General features: G+C 33.0%; 1 protein-coding gene across 1 annotated transcript; it reads right to left on the bottom strand.

The window, feature by feature from the left end:
• Positions 1 to 14,028: 14,028 nt before the first annotated feature.
• LOC149550890 (phospholipase A(1) DAD1, chloroplastic-like) lies at positions 14,029 to 18,988 on the bottom strand. The gene is made up of 4 exons (XM_089790015.1): positions 18,860 to 18,988; positions 17,738 to 17,896; positions 15,939 to 17,544; positions 14,029 to 14,147 (listed from the first exon to the last, which is right to left on the bottom strand). Exons 1-4 carry the CDS (start codon positions 18,986 to 18,988, stop codon positions 14,029 to 14,031), a joined length of 2,013 nt encoding a protein of 670 aa, XP_089646141.1.
• Between the last annotated feature and the right edge of the window lie 3,302 nt (positions 18,989 to 22,290).

The following is a 22,290-nucleotide window of genomic DNA, read 5'->3' as shown; positions in this document are numbered from 1 at the left end:
TTAATGTTAATTTAGTTGATTTATTTCTGTAAAAAATGCATCAGATGTTTTATAAGGTACGTAAAGCTAGGATTTTTTTAGCTCTGCCTTCTGTTAATTTCAGGGGTCGTGAACTTTCTGTTTAAAAAACTTTCTGGTTTGAGATGGAGAAAAGGAATACAGAAAATATGATCTAAATCTTCATTGTTTATTTTCAATTTACAACAATTTATTAGAGATCGTTGTATAGCTTTTCTGGTTATTTAAATTATTTTCAGTACTTCTAGAATCTTCTTTTCCTATTGAAGGATGAGAGTTTTTCAATAATTGCTGATTGTTGATTGAATATGACCCTCATCATTATCCAATAAAACTTCTTTAAAGTGTGAATATATTTTTATCTATGATTGATTTAGCGAATGTTTAGTAATTATTTTGTGTTAAAAAAATTATTGATTTGGATTATAAATTTTGTGGTTGAGCTTTCTAATAAGACCCTCATCATTATCTAATTAGTTCTTTATAATTAATTGAACGTATTCAATTTTCTTGATAGAATACAATTCTAATTATTCAATTAGTTACGTGAATTGTGTTATTTAATTAAAATTATTATTCATAAGTACCATTAAAAGTTATTTATCTTTATCTTCTATAGTCTATCTTAGGTAAATAAATCTAATTATGTATTTATCTAAGTCTTTTATTTTCATCCCAAAAATTAAATAAAATTTTATTTATTTAATTACCTATTTTCTACACTAGTCATCCTTATAGGTACTCCAAAGTACTTTTATTTTATGAACATAATCTTCCCAAATGAAATCCCCATCACTGATTTTTCTTTTTGTAATCCTACTTTCTCCTTCTTACCCAACTAAAAGAAGATAGTGTCCTCTCATCATCCCACATCTCTTTGCCATTCTAAAGCATTGATATCATCTTTTCATTCAAATCATCAAATTTTCAAATAAATAATAGATGTCATCTTAAACAATACAATAACATTTGAAAATACAACCCTATGCTACTAGTGAGAGCACTCACATATAACCATTCGTTCATCCATGAGTACAACTAACCCATCTAGGTGTACTAAGAATTAATTATGTTCTTGTACTTAATCATAAGGGCTTCTTTTATTTTGGTTGGAATATATTAATATCAATTAAGCTTGTTTTGGTTTTCCAGAAAAATATCATGTGTACACATCTTTGGTAGAGTTTTTTTTAAATTCTGACTACTATTTTTTATTTGCACACACAAACTACAAGGGACAATCAATTTATTGAGAACAAGTATCCATACCTTTCATATATTAGATAAATGAGGCTACTACAAACTTTAGCTTCATCTATTTATTTGATGAAACACAAGTCTTCAATGTGTAAACACTTCATTCAAACTCACAAGACTTCAAGATTATAAAATACAAGTCATAGGGGCCTCCAATGCAATTCAATTAACTCTATGTTCAAGATGTTTAAGGGCACACATGATAGTGTGACACGATGGCATCCTATAAGGACAAAGAATAAGGATTCTCAAGAAATAAAGGAGAAATATTTTGTAGGAGAATTGAAATTCATGGAATCTAAAATGCAACCGAATAAGAACTTCACTAAACTATGATAAACAAAGTAAAGATATGTTAAGAACAAATTATATTATGAAATGACAAGGAAAGCACATAAATCACCTAGGACACCATATGAACTTGAGACTCCAAAATTAAACTAGTGACCTTTATATAATGACAAAAAGAATCCAATATATCATTGTCTAAGAAATGAATGAAGAAATTGTGCGAAGAAACAGTTGTGCAGAGCCAAATGAAAATATTATTGTGAATGTGAGAGTGTAAGAAGTGCTATCTAATTTTGTGTATGCAAGAATGAAGTTTTCAATATGAAAGATTTAAGAAAGATGAACATCAAAGATAATGTGTATAATTATCGTAAGCTTAACGAGAAAGAAGAGTTATGCAATGTGGAATTGTATATAACATAATTTAGGACATGAAAAACATAGACCAATTTTATAAAATCCTTTAAAATTCTATGTCATTCTAAATATATAATTTCGTCAATGGGCCCTTGGCCTACCAATGAAGTTGAAAATTTCTTTAAGAGCCCACTAAGGATCAGGTCTCGCTAAGTGCGTGGCTCCAACGTTGAAAAGGATGAGGTCGGAAGTGTGCCTACAAATATTTTGTAAAGGACCTCTATAAATTTTTTGTATATAATTTCACACCCATGCTAATACATATGTCAACCATTTTACATTAATTATCACTAGACTTATCTATTTAAAACTCAACCAAAAAGGAAACAAATCCATCCCTAACAAGTTCTCTCTTAGTCTCAACCTAAATAGCTTTTAGAAATATGTATACTTATGTACTGAATACCACACCTTTATCAACAATTTCTTTGGTTTTTTATTATAGCTAATCAAGCCTAGATTATTTATTATTATTATTATTAGATTAATTTATTATTATTATGTGTTAATCTCAAATAGATTCGAACCCAAGTCCTCTCCGATGTATTATAAGCTCTTGTCTATCTTTGTGTAAAATCTTAAATGCTCATTTACTAGTAAATTTAGGTGGTATAGAGAAAATCAGACACTATATAGAAGCCGTCACCATCGTGAGCCGGAATGCGTAATTATTCATATTTACATCATAGGCGGCTTTCCCAACTGCGAAAGTAGCACCCAAAAATATAAAATTTTCCAAGGGGAAGAAATAGAATGGTCCCCACTTTCAACATCGCCAACAATGTAGGAAATGATTGTCCTGGCAATCTCATAGACTTCGACCCCAATAAAAACTTGCAATCAAAGTCTCCTGAAAAATAAGCTTAAAAATATGAGCCATCATTACTATTACAGCTTCCTTTTAATCCACATCTTTCCATCTTCTCCACAATCATACAGACGCTCATGACACGTGCCAAATGATGAGTAAGGTCACCACCTTTCATGTTTTAGTCAGCACGTGATCATTTTGAGGCCCCTTAATCTATCACAATTCTAAGTCCTCTCGGCAGATTGTACTTACTAAAGTTGTCAAAAAGTTCCAAGTTATCTTGTAATGGCCCTGTCACACCAACTTTGGAGAGCTTATCAACCAATGGATTAGCATCTCTCAGAACATGGGAGATTCTAAATTCATCCACTTCATCCAACAATGTGCAAATTTGTTTAATATATTTGTTTAGGTACCACATGTACATTCCCCCTTTGAGGATCCCATTGACCACAATATGAGAACTCCCTTTTAGATGAAGATTCTAGAACTCATGTTTGATACCTATTAAGACTTCTTCGGTTGGCATCAAACATTTTGTCTGATTGTTGGTTCCATCTACTACATGCTTCGCCCTTATTGTAGTAAGACTTCATTCTACATTTGTTACTACAGTTCCAATTATTGATGGGCCTAGGTTCCACTTTGATGTGCCATCAAAATCAATCTTGGTCCATCCTTTCATCTAGGGGACCCAACTGACTTTTACAATTTCCTTCGAATATTGAAGAGAATGATCCCTCTTAGGCCCATTATTGGGCCAGGCCAAGCCTAATTAACCTATTATTATGCAATAATCAAAAGTAATAATTGTTTTTTTTTTCTTTTTAATATAAGCTAGATGTGTGTGTGTGTAAAAATTGCACCTCCAGTCATAAACACAAGACCCCAATAATTCATTAGATTCATGGTTAGTAAAATTAGATAATTAGACAATGTGAAAGAAACCATGATAAAGTGACCTATCACCTTCTAGTCAATAGGAGTATGATGCTCTCAAATTTTGAAGCTTTTTCAATGACTATAGATGCTACTAAAATGAAGGATTTAATATTAATACAATGCAGTCCATTTTTTTGGATTTTTGTATGTAATAGTATGTATGAATCTAGACGATTGAAATAATGATACATGTAATCTATATGAACCCACTAAAAGCAATGATCTCAATAAAAGTGACGCACAATATCTCTAGAGATAACTCGACAAATTATAACTTTACTCTTCAACTGAACATAAGAATTGAAGGTTAGGAAGCCTCCTTTTATAGGACCCAATGATGAGTTCGAGTTGGGTTCACACATTGAACCTCCCATTGATCAAATACCTTAGGATGTGGAAGCACAAATTCCTTTCCTTGATTGGGAATGATAGGAGAGTTGACTATCAAGAGTTAGATTGCTTAGTTAACTAACTCTCTTTTTATAGAAATGATGCAATATTTCCATTGACTTGCTTTTAAAATTTATGCATGGCCAAGTTAACTCTTTTATTTAATTTTTAATTTCATGTTATAGAATTGAACTTAACTTTTCACTCAAACTGTATTTTTGTATTGTTTTCATCAATTTTAGAATTTTGGAGGAGATAACTAAATATTGTTATTTAATATGATTTACTCAATTATTGAATATTTACTTTAATAACAAATATTTTTAGAGTTTTAATTCAATTTAATCAAGTTTAATTAATCTTTCATGTGTAACTAGAAAATGGATTCAATTTAATTAATTTGCTAGAACATTGAATTATATTTATTGATTTAGGAGTATTCATTGTCAATTAATGTTGATGTTTAGGAATTGATTTATTTTTTGAGGATTATTGCAAGTTAAAGATTTTATGCAACTTGATACCCAAATTACATTAAGTAGTAGAAATAGACTACCTTTTAATTAGGACTTTTGATTATTTTCGATCAATAGTTGACATTTGAGATTAGGGGATTTGTTCAATTATACCATTTTTAGATTATTACACTAGATTAAGTTGGGATCTATATTGCTATTTTTGATGTTTTGGTCAAAGTCTCTTTAGGGATGTTGTAGTTTTGACAAGCTCATCAAAACTGGAATGACTTTTTTTTGTATGTTTTCATGTGATATATTCTTGATGCATTGGCAATTACTCCTCTTGATTATGGACCCATGTGTTCGCTTAATACTACATGCTTTTCCCTAATTGAAGTAATACTTCTTTTTGGATTCCTTGCTATAATTCTAATTCCTGATGGGCTTGGGTTCCCTTTGATACACCATCAAAATTAATCTTGATTCATCCTAGATCTAGGGGACCCAACTAACTTTTACAATTTCATTTGCAGATTGAAGAGGATGATCCCTCTAAGGCCCATTAATGGGCCAAGCCTAATTAATCTATTAAAATTATACACATATCAAAAGATTTTCTTTTTCTTTTTAATATAAGCTAGATAAAGTTGGGATATATATTGATGTTATTGATGATTTGGTTGAAGTCTCTTTAGGGATGTTGTAGTTTCAACAAGCTAATTGAAACTAGAATGATTTTTTTTTTGTATTTTTTCATGTGATATATTATTGATGCATTTGATAGTTGGTCAATACTGTGGATTATGGACTCCCTTTTGCTTAATTTGTTCAATGAAAATTAATTTTGTCTTGTTGTCTCATGCTTTGACATTTAACTTAGTTGACCAAGTTCTTAGTCTTGCAAATTTTTATGATGTAGCATTTTTTTTGTCGAAAGTTGAACATTTATACTCCTCCATTTTTAAATCACCTTTTGATTTTGATATTTTCTACACTCAAATTGTAGATTGGGGAGAGTAAACTAATATGAAGAATAATCAATCTTAATTTGAGAGAACAAAAGTTGAACGAAAAATAATTTGAATGAAAGTTGAAACTCACGAAATCTAGAATGCAACTAAGTGACAACTTTAACATAGAATAATAAACAAAGTAAAGATATCCTATATCAAATTACAATATGAAATGACAAGGGAAACACATAAATCACCAAAGACACCAAATGAACTTGAGTCTATAAAACTAGAGTGATGACTTTTATATAATGACAATAAAATTCCAAGATATCATTCTCTAAGAGAGGAATGGAGAAAATACAAAGAAATTGGTAATTAGAGCTAAATGAGAATGCCATTGTGAGTGTAAAAGTGCTAAGAGTGCTATATAAATGTAGAAACATTTATAAGATTCATAAAATTGTATGCCACTCATACTATATAATCATTCTCATGCTGCTACATATTTGTCAACTATCTATTTTGACAATAATTATCATGAGATCAATCTATTCAAAACTTGACCAAATGGAAAACAAATCCATGCCAAACAAGTTCTATCTTAATCTCACCCTAAAAGCTTCTAGAGATGTGCATATTTTTTACATCTTTGTTCACAAACTTAAATGTTCATTTATTATCATTTAATTGGTATAGAGGAAATCATACACTATTTAGAAGCCGTCAACATCATGAGCTAGAACGCGTAAATATCAAAAAAAAAATGGGAGGTGGCGAAATAAACATATTCACGTCATATGTGTCATTCATAACTGTGAGTCACTTTGTGGACAACTTGTTGAAGTAGTCCAAAATATTAATGTCTAAACAAATTTTCCAAGTTGGAAGGAATATAACTAAGCAAAAATAGAATGGCCCTAGTTTCAACGTCACTTGGAAGATTTCAGGACGATTTCAAGACGATTTCAAGACGTAGTACCTGTAATCTCATGTATTACAAATTTGCATTTTAGCTTCAGCATTTTAATAATAATAAATAATAAATCTATTATTTTACACCAATAAAAAAAATTATGTTTTTTTTTTTCCTTTTTTAATAAAATTTTGATATATGTTTCCTAATTTCATCTATTATACAAAGTTTTACATTATATAATTGTCTTCTCTTATTATTTTCTTATAAAAGATTTGTATGAGTGTCTTAGTTAATTTATATTCTTATAGTTAATTTATATTCTTATTGTGCAACTTTTATGTTATAGTTAATTTTCACATATACAAGATTTTCTTATTTATGGGGGAGTGTTTTTGTTTGACATTTTTAAATTTACTATAACTTAGTGATTCAAAATAGATCTTTAAATCAATCTAGATAACTCGATAAAATTTATAGCCAAGATCCTACAACATAATGATAACTTGCGAGTTTCTTATGTGAGAGGTCTTGGGTTTTAGTCCATTTAAGACTAATAGATAATAGTAATTAAATTTTATAATAAATAATAATTAATCTAAGCTTTCGTACATTATCTATCAAAATCAATAAAATCTCACATTTTTAAAACATTTGCAAACCTTTTATGATGAAATAATTGAACTATACATCTTTGTGAGGATACCATCTTAGTGATTTGTATATTCTACAAAATCTTCAATATTACCAAGTACTTTTACTAATATGATAATTCCATGAAAAGGATACAAAGATTAATTTCATTGTTTAAATTATTTCTTGTTGTAGCAAGGTGTAGTAGATAATTGCAGTCAATAGATATTCTTATCCACCAAGGCATATTTTTGACAAGTTGTACAACCAATTCCACCAATTTTTCATCACACTTTTATCATTTAGCAATATTGTACTATCTTGCTTCAATCTAGGTATGCATTTTTGGTTTAACTATGTTTGTAATCTAGTGAGAGACACCATAAATCTCACCATCAAAATAATTTTAGTAAGATCCCTATTAATTATCATAAATGACTTTTTTGCTAGAAAATAAGACATCAACTTTTATATTTTAGATTATTAAATGAATTGATTAGGTCGATTTGAAAACAAGACATTAATTTTTATAATTTAGATTATTAAATGAATTAATCAAGTTGGTTATTTGGGGATATAGATAGTTTTCATGTTAAAAAAAAAAGCTTCAAAAATTCATGACAACACAATAGATGATTATCATATTGAACCAATACAAATATCATTTTTGTTCTATGATATTATAATCAATAAAAAAATCATATTATCAAGATGACTCATGTTAATCTCGAAGCATGACTTCAAATGTGTTGTGCAATGTGGGGGTCATTTTCATGATTTTTTTTTCTTCATTTTTATTATTTTTATTTCATTTCATTCATATTTATATTGGACACTTGAAAACACTATAAATGGTGTTTCCACTAGTATTTTCTACCTTTGTGTCTCAAAAGCTTGCTTGAGCATCTGAGGAAGTGAGTTGTTATCCTATTTGTAGATTTTGGGCCATGTAGAACCAAGCAACTTAATGTTTTTTTTGTAGATGGAAATATAAATTTGTTTATTCTATTAAAATAGTTTTTCATCCCACATGCATTATATGACAAAAATGAAACGAAGAAGGGGACTACAAATAATGCTAAGGATGTTTCGTATCAAATTCATGTCATGTAATTCTATTCTCAGTTTAAATAAATAAATTTATGACATAATTACTTGAAAATAATATGATTTATGAAAATAACTTGTATTGAATAACAATTTTAAAAATTTGAACTTAAAATTTATTAGATATAATAATAAAAGTAAAGAATTTGTTGATACAATAAAACTGAAATAATGTATCTAATAATATTTTATTATTTTTTAATGTTTTGTTATATGACTACTGTCTTAAATAAGTCTATCGACTTAAATATATTTTTTATTAATAATTATTTGAACAATTAATGTATAGTATTCAATGGATGTATAGTGTTGAGTTGTGATTATTAGAAATAAAACCTATTAACTTTAGCTAGAAGAAATATAAAAATGGATATATTCAATAATTGAATCAATAGTGTTCAAGTAGAGTAATTCTCAACACTATTTTATTCTTTTAAAACATATGTGCCAATTAAAAACAAGTATGAAATTGATTGTATTATGGTACAATCTAAAAATTTGGTAACTAAGAAGTTGAAAGGCATATCTCATAAGAATTTTCAAAGAAAATTATAAGAAATCTTTTGAAGGTCTTTTAATTCATGAGATTTTAATTCTTTGAATTTATATTTATCAATATGAATTGAACAATATGACTTCTTTTTTTATTGAATAAAGCGAAAAGAATAATATAAAAAAAAGTCAATCAATTGCTCCAATAGCTCATACAGTAAATAGTAAGATCAACAACTAACTAGCTCCAAAGAGCTATAACCAAACAAAAAACATTACAGACTGAATTTTAACATTTGTTGAAGTTCCTTCGAGAAAAATACATATCTTTTGAAAAGCTACAACAGCTAGTATTTAATTTTGTCAAGCTGGTTACTAATCTTCAACTGGGCCTTAGGTCCTCCCTGCAAAAGGTTACATAAAAAGGTCATCTAGAAAATGATGTCAGAGTAAAACTAATTTTTTTTTCCTTCAAGATGCATCTTAGAATTAGAAAATAAAGCCCTACATGTACATTTCCAAATGTTAAGTAATATGATTTTATGCAAATAATCAACTGCAATATTACTTTTAAGATTAACTCCTAAAATAGCTTCCTTCCAACTTAAAGAGTGTTCGACGATAGCTAGAAGAAAAGTGAAGACAACAATCCACTTTTTCTTAGCCCATATACAATCCCAAAAGAGATGTTTTAGATCTTCCTCTCATAGACAAAATGGGCATTTAGCAGGTTGGATCATCAAACATCTCAGCCTACACCTATTGGCAATTTGAGATGTAAAACTTTCTAGGCCAAAAGTTGACCATTAGCCTCAACTTTAGAAAGCTAGCTCTGGGCACTCAAATTATGCCAAGTGCTTTCATTGAATTTGTAATTCCATTTATTATTAAGTCTTGGATTTAGAGGCATTGGTAGCACAAGATTTAAATAGACTTTTCTGAGGGGAAAGTGGCCAAATTGATGTGTAGACAGTCACCGCCAGTCCTTTGAAAAGTTGCATTCTAATGGAGTGCATATTTTCATAGCAAGCTCAATAGGGACCAATGATCTAACAAATATAATAAATTTTTTGAACCTGTTATGCAAAAGAAAACTATGTTTAATGGTTGTCCAAGATGCCCAATCTAGAGAATTAAAGTCCCACAAATCTTTGAACTGACAAACTCGTTTCTTAAAAAGATAATGAACATGTTTTTGAAAAGCTATAGCAAAAGGTTGTTCATGATATTGAACCAATTTGTTCCACCAAATAGAAGAATCGCTAAAATTGAAACCATGCTGCAAGGAAGGATTTCTCCAATTCAAAAACTTGCAAACTGACTGCCAAGCTTTCTAGATAGACTGCAAAGGGAAGGAAGCTTTAATTTGAAAGGAAGGGGCCAATAAAATTTTATCCACCCATCTGACCAATTGCCATCTTTTATAAGCAGATGCATGAGAAATACAGAACCAAACTAGCTTCTTCCAAGGTTCCTCCCAATCAATAATTCTAATTATCCACTTGGCAGCCAGGCAAACCCCTTGAGTTTGGGGGTCCAATAAGCCTAAGCCACCCTTAGATTTAGGTTTAATACAATGCAACCATGAAGTATATGTATAACCAGCATTATCGCTCCACTTAGACCATAGAAAGCATCGAACAAGTTTAGTAAGATCATTATAACATATTTTAGATGACATCCAACATGAGGAATAATAGACATGAGAAGCCAAAATAATACGATTCACCACTTGAATCTTGCTAGCTATAGATAAGTATTTATTTTCCCACACATATAATTTGGATTTGAATTTGTTAAGAAACCAATTCCACATATCAAATAAAGGGACACCTAGTCCAAAGGGAATGCCCAAATAATGAGAGATTTGGCCATGTTTTATTTGCTTCCATTATTTAGGAAGCCAAGAAGAGATTGCATCTATATGAGTCATGATAAATTCTATTTTATGATGTGCTAACTTAGATCTAGAGATTTCACAATAGAGATTGAGCACCTCCAAAGTATTAGATATCTTAGCTTCAAAATTTTGGAGGAAAAGCATACTATCATCATCAAAGTGAGAGTTTAATACCACCGAATTATCGGGGATGGAAATACCCTTAATAAGATTCATTTAGTTATACTTTTGGAGCAAATAATCTAGAGCATCAGTTGTAAGCACACAAAGGAAAGGGGATAACAGACAACCTTGTCTCATAAAGCGCTACAAAGGAAAGGGATTAAGTAATTCCTTATATTTATTATCAGTTGAGCATTGGCATCAAAAAAGAGCATTTCAACATGCTTGCACAGCTTAGGACCAAACCCCAACCACTGTAACATTTTAAGAATAAACCTCCAACGCATTCTATCATAAGCTTTGTCAAAATCCAACTTCATAAGGATAGTATTCTGGCATGAGTGTTGAGCCCAGTCTATTGTTTCCCATGCTAGAATCAGATTGTCAAGAATAAACCTCCCACCAAGGATACCTATTTGTTTTGGTCTAACAATGTTTTGAGCCACTAGTTTGATCCTGGTAGCCAAGGCTTTAGCAATAATTTTATATGAAGTGTTTAATAAGGAAATAGGTCACCACCCAGATATAGTGTCCTCATTTTTTCCTTTAGGAATGAGTTTAATAATGCCTTTATTGATATCAACTCCTAATGAGCCAACCTCCATAGCCTCTAAATAAAGAAGATACAAATCATCCTTGATATATTCCCATATTGTTTGGTAGAATTCTATTGGAAGGCCATCATCTCCCGGGCTTTTATTGCTTGGCATAGAAAAGACAACATGTTCCAATTCCTCTATGGTAATGTTTTGATCCAAATATTGGCTATAGTCCTTATCCACTTTCATAGGAATGTGATCTTTAACATTGTCTTCCAATATTGATTGGACATCTAGCCAATTATTATCCTCTTTAAAAAGAGCCTCATAATAATTTTGAAACATATTTTTAATCTCCTCAGGCCTCGAATGGAGAGTGCCATTATCATCTCGAATAGCACCAATATGTTCCTTTCTATACTTATAGTTAAGAAAATTAAAGAACTATTTAGAATCCCTATTCCCCTCCTTGGCCCAATGTAATCTTGCCCTGATTTTAGCACCTTGGCCCCTTTAATTTTCCATTTTATAAATTTGGGCTTCCAATGCCGCTATAGAATTTTGTAAGTTTATATCGCTAGGCCTGCCAATTAATAATTTTCTATCATGTTCAAGTTTTCCTTTTAGAGATTTTTCTTTGTGTTTAAATTGCCATGCTATCCTTCTACCAAAAGCATGAAGAAATTCAACACACTTGAGAATAGCCTAATTCCACCAATCTTGTTGAGAAACTTGCCTGTTGGCCTTAGGGATGGACTTCCATAATTTGATGAGAGTAGCAACACAGGAAGGATTCTTTAGGTGAGAGATATTGAGTTTGTAAGATAGCTTGGAAGTCTCAATATCCATAGGAGTACTTGAGACAGAAAAAATAATGGGAAAATGATTGGAGAGAGTGCGAGTGCAGTCTACTCTAATCGATAAACCAACAACATCCTGAACAATATGAAGATTGGGAGAAATATAAAATTGATCAAGCTTGTTGAGTTTTCTCTTGTCACTGAATTTGCAATTCGACCAAGTGAACCAATTATTGTCATGGGTAGAGCTTTTGTCATGGATAGGATCTATCACCCCAATGGAATTATGACATAGAAACCACTTATCAAATTCCTCAATACTAAGTTTAGAATGGTTGGGCCAACTATGATTGTTTTGGAATTCTACCATGTTAAAGTCCTCGCCTATTACCCAATCAACCTGGGGGAGGTTCCTAGCCATCTAGTCCCACAACTGACCTCTATCTTTGGAGAAATTTGGATCATAAACATAGCATAACCCAATAGGCTAACCATTAATGAAGGTGAGAACCCACACACAACTATGAGAAGGATCCTCACCATGGTTAATGACAAACTTACGGATCCAAGGAGCCAAACCAATAACAACACCACCCCTACCTTCACAGTGAGAAGTCTGAAAAAAGAAAGCATCTCTCCAAACATTAGAAAGGGAAGAAGAGAAATGGGGACCACTAATTCTAACCTCCTGGAGCAAAACAATATCAGGTTTCCATGGTACTATAGCATCTTTGACACCATATTTGTGGTGAGAAGAGAAATCCCTCTGACATTCCATGAAAAAAATTTGAAATTCATGTCAATGACAAAGTGGAAGGAACATCTTCTTGTGGCAAGGCCTCAAACTTATTCGCTAAAGCTACAAAGTGATTGGGAAATCTCGAATTAGGCATGGCATTAGGTAGGGACCTAGATCTAGGCCTCTCCAAAGGACCCGCTAAAGGAATGGTTGAGTCCTTAGGAGTAGGAGATTTAGATCTTTGCCTAGGAGAAGGGGAACCAAGAGAAGGGTGAACAGATGAACTAGAGGTATGATGGGATTTGTAAGCCACCTGTGTGGGATGACTTGTCTTCCTACTAGAAGGTTTAGGCTACTCAAGTTCCTTTATCAATTTTTTTTCCAGCCATCTACCTTAACAACATCTTTATAAGGGGATGCTGTAAGAACATCATCTTCCTCCATGTTAGTGACAAAAGGATCTCTAGTATGCTCTTTATCTTGGTTGGTACCTTTAGGCAAGGAGAAATAAATGATTGGTTCATAACTTGAGGTTGTCCAAGCTGTGATGAAACTTGGGTATGGCTCATTCAGAGCCTTCTGGTAGGACAATCCCTAATTAGATGCCCTTCTTGACGACAATAAAAGCATGCATTAGGCTTGTTCAAGTAAAATAATGGTTGTAGAAACTCAAAGCCTGGGCCAATGAGCTTAATGTTCTCTGGCAAAGGATTAGTTAAGTCCATTTCAATGCATACTCTTGGGTGCACCCTTAAGCTAGCAAATTTATCAGTACTATTCTTACACTAGATGACCCTACCAAGCTAGGCAACAATTTTGTTTAAGAAAAGTCTAAAGGTAAGATTTAAGAAAGGAAGCTCCACCCACATTGGATAACGTGACCTAGAGGGCCCTTCTGGATGAAAGTCCAAAGTCTAGGCTTGCAAATAGCATATTTGTCCACATATAACCCATGTCCCATATTGCAAAATGGCTTGGACATGTTCTATGTGTTTGAATTTACAAGAGACATAACCCTTACCCAAGCCTCTCAAAGCTTCAATCTCCCATCCCCTATTCTCCCAATTCATTTTGGCCCATTTATAGAAGTCAACTTCAGATGGAACCCCCCTTAAGAAAAATAAAATAAATGATTTCTCTTGGCAATCAACACTGCTATCGATAACATCATCTAGAAGGAAAAACTCGAGGGTTTTACGTGGATCAACACAGAAAGGTCCTTAGTTTGGGAAGGCTCTTTGTCACCATGTTCTCTTGGGACCTTAGGAAGCGAGCAATCATTAATGACACTTCTCGTTTCTTTATTTTCGAGTTCCTTGAGCATGTTAGGCTGAAACCCGTTAGGCTTGACGCATCCAAATTCGTTAGCAACAACCCCACAGTTCATGGAATCAGAACCAATGACAACTGAGGCATCCCCAACGTTTGCATGGCCGCCTCCCTGAGCTTCATTTTTAAGCCTCATCTCCCAGAGGAAAGGAAAATGCAGCCCCAAACAACCACAAAAATGCCCTAGAAGAGAAGACCAGAACAGTTGTCCTCGAACTTGACCTCCAGTTTAGGTTATCCTTCAAAGACTTAAAATATTACAAACATTGATAGTCAAGTTGTTGATTGTAAGTTTACACCATCACCTCATATAAGTATCACTCAATTGAATAGTTAAGAACATTAACCAATTTGTATTGATCATAATTTTACTTTAAATTATTAAATCAAATGACATTTAAATCTAAGAAAGAACAGTTATCTTATTTATACTGATCATATTTTTACTTTAAATCATTAAGCTAACATATTTCTAAAAATATTTCATAAAATATCCAACAATATCTTTGAGAACATAAAATATGCTTTAAAAAATTAAATGCTTCTCCCATCAATATTAATCATAGTTTTATACATATAAAGAAAAACTTTGAGAACAAAAATTTGCTCTTTATAATTTAGAAAAGAGTAAACAATCATCCCATAATATTATCATAATTATACATTTTATCATTAAATCAAACCATATTTAAAAATGTTCCCTAAAATTTACTCTTCATAAAACACTAAATAATATCACGAATGATTCATAAATAAATTTCAGTTTTCGTTAGAACAGTTTTTAAGACCAGTAAATTTGCTAATTTTCATCTTCGAAGTTACAGAATGATTTTTATTTATGAAAATCAGGATTGAGACTAAGAATAAGAACAAAGGGAAAGAAGAATATATATTTTATAGCTTAATAAACCACCCATTTGTTTTTATACATTTCTCTCTAAATAACGTAGTTTCTTACTGATATTTCTTGATTCTTAAGCTTTTAATTCTTACATAGTCCACAACTGCTTTTCACAAAAGCAGGAATTTGACTGACAAGAAAGGCAATCTGAATCTTTTATATATTTCCTACATTGTGCCATTGGACCGGGCAAAAATTCGATCCACGACACTTGGTTGAAGTAATCGTACTTACAAGTATAAATATAAACAAAGATTTGATTGGAAACATTTTTTTGATTGCTGGCTGTAGAAATCACTTAATCCTCTGAATCCTGCTGGACAACTTTTTAAATGTGGTTGATATTGTAGATATGAAATGTACTCGGGAAGACTAACTCTAGAAAGTTTTTCACAATTAGAATGAGACTAGACTAATTGGTGACTATTGGAAGCTATTGGGGAAACGATCTAGTGATTGTGCACCTTGACAATTGTGGGTGTCAAATTAGTAAGTGTAGATATCAACAAAGGAGTTCTATAGTTGTACATCTTAACAATTGTGGGTATCAAACTAACGAGTATGAATATGAGCAAGAGGATCTAGCAGTCGTGCATCCTGAAAATTGAGGGTATCAAATTAGCAATAGTAAAAAGAGGATCTAGAGGTTGTGCACCCTAACAATGATGAGTGTCAAGTGGATCTAACGGTTGTACATCTTAATAGTTGTGGGTATCAAATTAACAAAGTGTAGGTATCAAATCAACAAGAGGATCTAGTGGTTGTGCATCCTAACAGTTGTGGATATTGAATCAACAAGTATCGATCGACAACTCCTATCACAACCATTAGAATATGTTCAAATACTAGCTCCAATTTGATCAATCGTGATGACAACTACTCTTGGCCGCAGCAACCAAGACATTGGATTTCTGATTGACAAGCAATCGAAGAATGTCTCTCTTTGCAGACGAACGAAACGGGACGGAAGAGCTTAGGAAGCCATCGACAAGGTGGAGATAAGCCTCAAGATCATGACAACAGGCCATATCCGCATCGGGCTTCAAATACGGAGAATCCTTATTATTCAAACGGAGCTCCGTTCCAACATGACAATAACCCCCGTTCCGTTTCACTCTCTCCAAGACGCCCGGTACTCTGGTCACGACATCCTGGGTGTTAACCACTCGCAACACTTTAACACCCATCTCATCCACCTTCGACTGGAATGCCTGGTTACCAACCCGCGGCCCGCCGAACGAAAACACTGTCACCGGCACCTGCCGGTCATTTCCACAACGGAACCCGGCGGTGCCGACGTGGTAGCCGGTCACCAAGGCGAGAGCTGCTCCAAGACTGTGCCCAGCAATGGTCACACTCACTTCTTCCCCCTTGTACTTTTTCAAAACTCTCTCTATTTCACCCGCCACGTCAGACAACAGGCTCCGTCCACGTGGACTCTCACAAGTGCATAGATTCCAAAACCCACTTTGGACCCTCGCCTCCCTATCCACGTCAGCACGAGGGCTGTACACGTCACGGAGATTCTCGACCCATTCGAGAGGGGTCACAGTCCCTCTGAACGCCACGACGATGTCCCTTCTCCCGAGACGCTCAATCTCCCTCTCGTCCTCGCAAACAGCCACGAATCCCACCCAGCTCGTCCGACGTGTTAGCCGCGTGGCGTCACCGGAGACCCAGGAGGGGACTTCGACGGCCGACGTGGCGTGCACGTGGCGGGTGACTGTGTACCCGGATGTCTGGAGTCCCACGTGGCGCAGCAGCGATCTTTTGGGGTGTTTGCAAAGGGCGTAATCTGAGGAGCTCGGGTCGAATTCACAGGCGGTGTAAGTCGCCTGTACAAACTCCCCATATTTGATGATCTCTCGCCTTAAATTTGCATCCAACGGATCGAGAAGCCCGTTCCAATCGTTGCATCCTGCGTATTCCCTCCATTTCGATCCAAGCTTTTCTTTTGGACTTCCAACTGACTCAGAGACTTGTACAGGATTCAAAATTTGATTTTTGGGTGGCCAATCAAAACTTAAATCTTTGGAACATTCATCGCCAAATGTACTGACAGTATTTCGTGGGCGATCAAAACTCAAATCTTTGGTGAATTGATCAGTAAATGTACTGATGGGTTTTCGTGGGCGATCAAAACTCAAATCTTTGGCACATTGATCAGCAAATGTATTGATGGGATTTTGTGGGCAGCTAAAAATCAAATCTTTAGGCCGTTGATCAGCAAATGTATTGATGGGCTTCTGTGGGCAATGAAAACTCAAATCTTTGGCCCGTTGATCAGCAAATGTATTGATGGGTTTCGGTGGGCAATTGAAAATCAAATCTTTAGGCCATTGATCAGCAAATGTATTGATGGGTTTCATCTTAGGCATCTTAAGGGATATAATTGAATCGTGAGGATTCTTGGGCTTGAAATACTTGAACCCATCTGTCTTTAGTCCTGCTAGAGACATTGCAGGACAAATGGGAGATGAATGTATGGGCTGCATTCATACGTTGGCACTCTCAAAACATACAGAGCAGATAGATTGTTTTTTTGAGTCCAAGTTATGTAACTTAGAACAATTTATAAAGTGGAAGTTTGAAGAAGTGTGTAAAAGTGCGAAACAATGTAAGGGGGCTCAGCAGGGGGTGTGACTGTGCACTGTACTGACACATTTGTTTCATGATTCAAACCGGTTTTTTCGAAATGCAGTGTTGAGGCAATTTACGGAACAGCTTTTTGGACGGCTGGTTTACGTCGTACAACGGAGTTTTGGTAGGCGGAAGGGAGAATGAGAGACCATGCGTGGATTTCATTATTTTGACTTGGGAACACACAGACTGGTCGGTTAACTGCATATAAACGGAATTCCAGCTTAAAATGCTATCGTGGCTACGACAACTTCGGGTTCAACGTTGTTTTTTCCTTGTTTTTTCAAGGTACAAAAGCGTTAATCGCAATCTCCATGGTTTATGGTTCAATCCTAAACTTCTGCTCCGTTTTTTGAGGTTCTTTGAGGTTCTAGTACTACCTGATTGTCAATTTTGACTATTTAACATTTCTAATCTACAAATCAAGTCATCTGCCTGATTATCCCTTGAAACAAATCAAGGTGTTAATCTTGATTATAATGAAGAAACCCACCTTCCATTCAGCCCTAGTACTTAATGGTTGTATGGGGTTTTGACTTTAGTAATTTATGAGTTGGACTATTGCATTCTTGAAAGAGAGGTCACCAAGTTCAAATTCTATAAGGGCCCATTTGGTTGCTGGAATATAAATTAAGCATTGGCATTCATAATGCTGGCTTTGGGATTCTTGAATTTGGAATCTAGATTATAATTAGGGAATTCAATTTGGGACTATTTGGTTGACCAAGAATTCATTGTGATAATACAGATTTCCTCCGTTTGGTTGCACATTGTGGGGTTGGAATACTCACCAATATAACATGCAAAATATTATCATCTAGCTATAGCTTATGGATGCAGGAAGGTCCTAGATTCAAATTTACAACGATTGCTTACCGATATCTATCTGTAATGAAAATCAATCATTGAGACACGGAAGAACAAAAACTATAAATAAAAAATTGAATAGCTATACTTTGTCATTGCTTGTAACAAAAGATTTATTTGAACTGCTAACTAATGGCTTCAGATAACTATTTAATTTTACGTAAATCCCACGAATAAATTAATGCATTTAGAGGTAGTAACTCTTAAATAGATCGAAGGAGTGCTAAGATGGGCTTAGATGTGAGCAAACCAGTCAACAAATATAAATCTTGGTTCGATAGTTTCCTAGCTCTTTACAAACTCTTGTAGCAACAAGGAAAATGTGAAAGGCCTATAAAGCCGCTTGTTATCGTCATCCACAAGCTCAACTGGAGCCCATACTTCCTTGTCCTCGAGAAAGTGAATGAAAGAGCCACCGATATTCATTCTTTCCATCCATTGTGAACAACTCGATGCTCTGCACTATGGAATCTATCGTTAGTCCTGCACAACCCATATTCTCTCCACAATTACGCAAATCTCCTACTTTTATCTATACACATTATAAATGTTGAGTAAGAGGCATTCAATACACCATGAGACAGTCACCTATGAAGACAACAAATGAATTGGGCAAAGGCTTCAGATTCAACCATTTCCCTTCCTTGGATCTAATCTGGAGACATTCCCACAAAAAATTAAATTTAAAAAATTTGTGCGAAAATGGGTGCCCCCAAATGGGCATCCGGATGTCAAATCCAATTAAATTTTACTTTAGTTGAAATCCTCATTTACAAAAATTTGGGATTTAAAATGAGAATTCCAAATAACAAGTATTTTGAAGGAATTTAGAATTCTTGTTTTGGGGATCAAATGGGGATACCAAATTCTACTTTCTCCCAATTCCAATTCCGAATGTGTGGACCCAAACAATGGATTAGAATTTTTTTAGAATTTCGAATGCTAATCCCATTCTAATTTTAGCTACCAAATGGACCCTAAGAGAGAGTTTATGCACACATCTATTTAGGTGCCTCTTGCATAGAGTACAAGGTATCCCTATACTATTGTCAAGGTCACAAGTTCAAATCCTACATGAAAGCCTATGCATGCCTCGTTTGTAACATAGTTAGGTGTCTCTTGCTTGGAGTTCAGAGGAGTCCTATATTGTTGTCACCATGTGTAGACCCAAAAACACATGGCTAGTATAACATACTATAAAACGGTGTAGACCCAACGAAAAAACCATCAACCAAAACCAACAACTACAACTAAAACAAAGGAAAAGCTATGAATCGAACCAAGATTAGTTAAAACAAAATCCTAGCTAGCTAAAAGAGTTTTAAGATGAACAAAACCGCCACCAGCTAAAAGTAACATAATTTTAAGATGGACTAAACTGGCACTAGGTAAAAATATAGAAAGAAAAAACTTAATAATAGAAAGGACCATGGCACACCAAATCAGTAACCGCATCTGAGTACTGCACCACATGAACCAACAACCACCCAACATTAAAATTTTTAGAAACCAACACCAAAACACAAACTAGCTGCCTACTTTAGCAGTATCATGTAGACCCAAAAATACATGGCTAGTCTGTGAGATTGTGTAAGACATGATTGATAGATTGAATTTGTATAAAAATCGTCAATATGACACTAAAATTTATTAATAAACCATCAAAATCTATTATAGATAATATAGTATTTTATTTTATACTATAAATATTTTTAATTTTATTATTATTATTATTTAATATTTTATTTAATACTGTAAGTATATGTTAATTTTTAATTTTTAATTTTTAATTCTTTTTTAACACATGGAAATGTATATATGATTTATTATATATTATTATTGATTTTCTAAATAGAACACATGAATTTAGAAACTTAGAATTTACTTCTCTTTATTTTTTTTGGATATAGTACTAATTTATTCTCATTTCAAAATATATATTTATATTAAAAAAATCATATCTCCAAGAATTTTCACTTTTATCATTAATAGACAAATAATTAGTTAGTTCTAATTACATATAATAATACATGTTTTAAAATACTAATTAAATTATTTGCACTTTAAAAAAAAGAATAAAATACTTATTATATATTTAATATATGTATTACTAATTATAGTGATAGAATATTTAAATATAACAAATACCTCATTCTTCATACTTTAACATATTTGTGGCACTCTATGCTTATCTTGTAAAATAGAAGACATTAAAATGACTAAATCATCATGGAAATTCATATGAAAGGTAGGGGTGACTCCCAAATTCCAAGCTCCTTGATTACATCATTAATAATGCAAGCACTTAACCATCACATTATTTGACCAACCCCATTACTAAAATTTAAATTGAACTACTAATTTTCTTGTATTTAATATATAAATATTCTCTTAAACATATAAATCATTATCTCAACATTATTTTAGACCTAAAATAGACCAACTCAATCACAATCCCAAAGAAAAAAATTATATGCAAGAAAATTTTAAATGATAGAAATTTACACGATCTTTTATAAAGTCTTAAATGAAAAGTAAAACTCAAATTTATGTGTTAAGACATACCTATAATTAAATTAATTTCAAATAAATTTAACAAGTAATGGCAACTTGGCACATAATTGATATGTCAAAGAAGAGGTGTACAAATTCAATTAGAAAGAATGATGTCCTTTTATTATATACATTTATAGTATACTATGTTAGTTCATATGTTATTTAGAAAATGATGGTGTTTATGCAACAAATTTCTCAAGGGAGAAGTGATAGCTTCAAACCATTTCCCCCCTTACATGATCTAAACTAACTAAAAATAAGATTTGAATGAATGAAGATAATCAACACATTTTTTTTTATAATAATTATTTCTTATAAAATATAAAAGATATAAATTAGGTTTATTTTTGCGATGACTATATACGAGAGAATGGGTCCATAGAAATAAGAAGAGAGAGATAGAGATACATATAATGGAACAATATCATAATACCTAATTGAAAAAAAAAAAAAAAAAACATTAATTGAAAGTCAATTACAAACAAAGAGTTGATCTAAAAATTACAATAATCTTTATTGTCATACAATAACATGCAAGGAGGGACCCAATGGGACTAGACCACTGATCTGTAAACTCCTTGTTATGAATCACTTATAATTTTAAGATTCACTAGGATACATATTTAATAAAGATTGTTACTGACATTGCTTGTGAACTAAGCAAATAATACTTAGAAATGTAGAAAATAACTAAGAACTAGACAAAACATGCATCCGAAAGAACAAGAGACAAAGGATTTGATTTTGGAGTTCACCAAACTCTGGCTACATCTCAGATCTACAAAATCGCAAGATCAATGCCATTATTATGATGCAAAACTCATACATCACCATGGGCTACCATGGAGTTATAATCTGCTTCCCACTTCCACACTATGATGACAAAAACTTGCTAGCAACACGTTCATGCCTAGCTCCTTTGCCACTTTTTACAATAATAAGTAACAAAACTAAAACTCTCTCTCAATGGGCATTAAGCCTCTACAATAATGACATAAGGTCATGAAAAAGCCTCTCAAGAGAATTTCACTAAGTTCTTATCTTTTCATGAGACCACTTAGCTCTCTAATTCTTCACAAAAGAATTTAACTACAAAATTCTTCCCAAATGTCCTTTCGGGAAAACCATAAAGACTTATCCATGTCTTCTTCTCCCAAGGACTTATTGCCCTT

Source organism: Cupressus sempervirens, chromosome 6 (assembly GCF_028749045.1).
Source record: "Cupressus sempervirens isolate cs-2001-9-10 chromosome 6, ASM2874904v1, whole genome shotgun sequence".
Classification (NCBI taxonomy): Eukaryota; Viridiplantae; Streptophyta; class Pinopsida; order Cupressales; family Cupressaceae; genus Cupressus; species Cupressus sempervirens.
The sequence above is the reverse complement of the archived record's forward strand: the minus strand, read 5'-3'. Positions and strand labels throughout refer to the sequence as shown.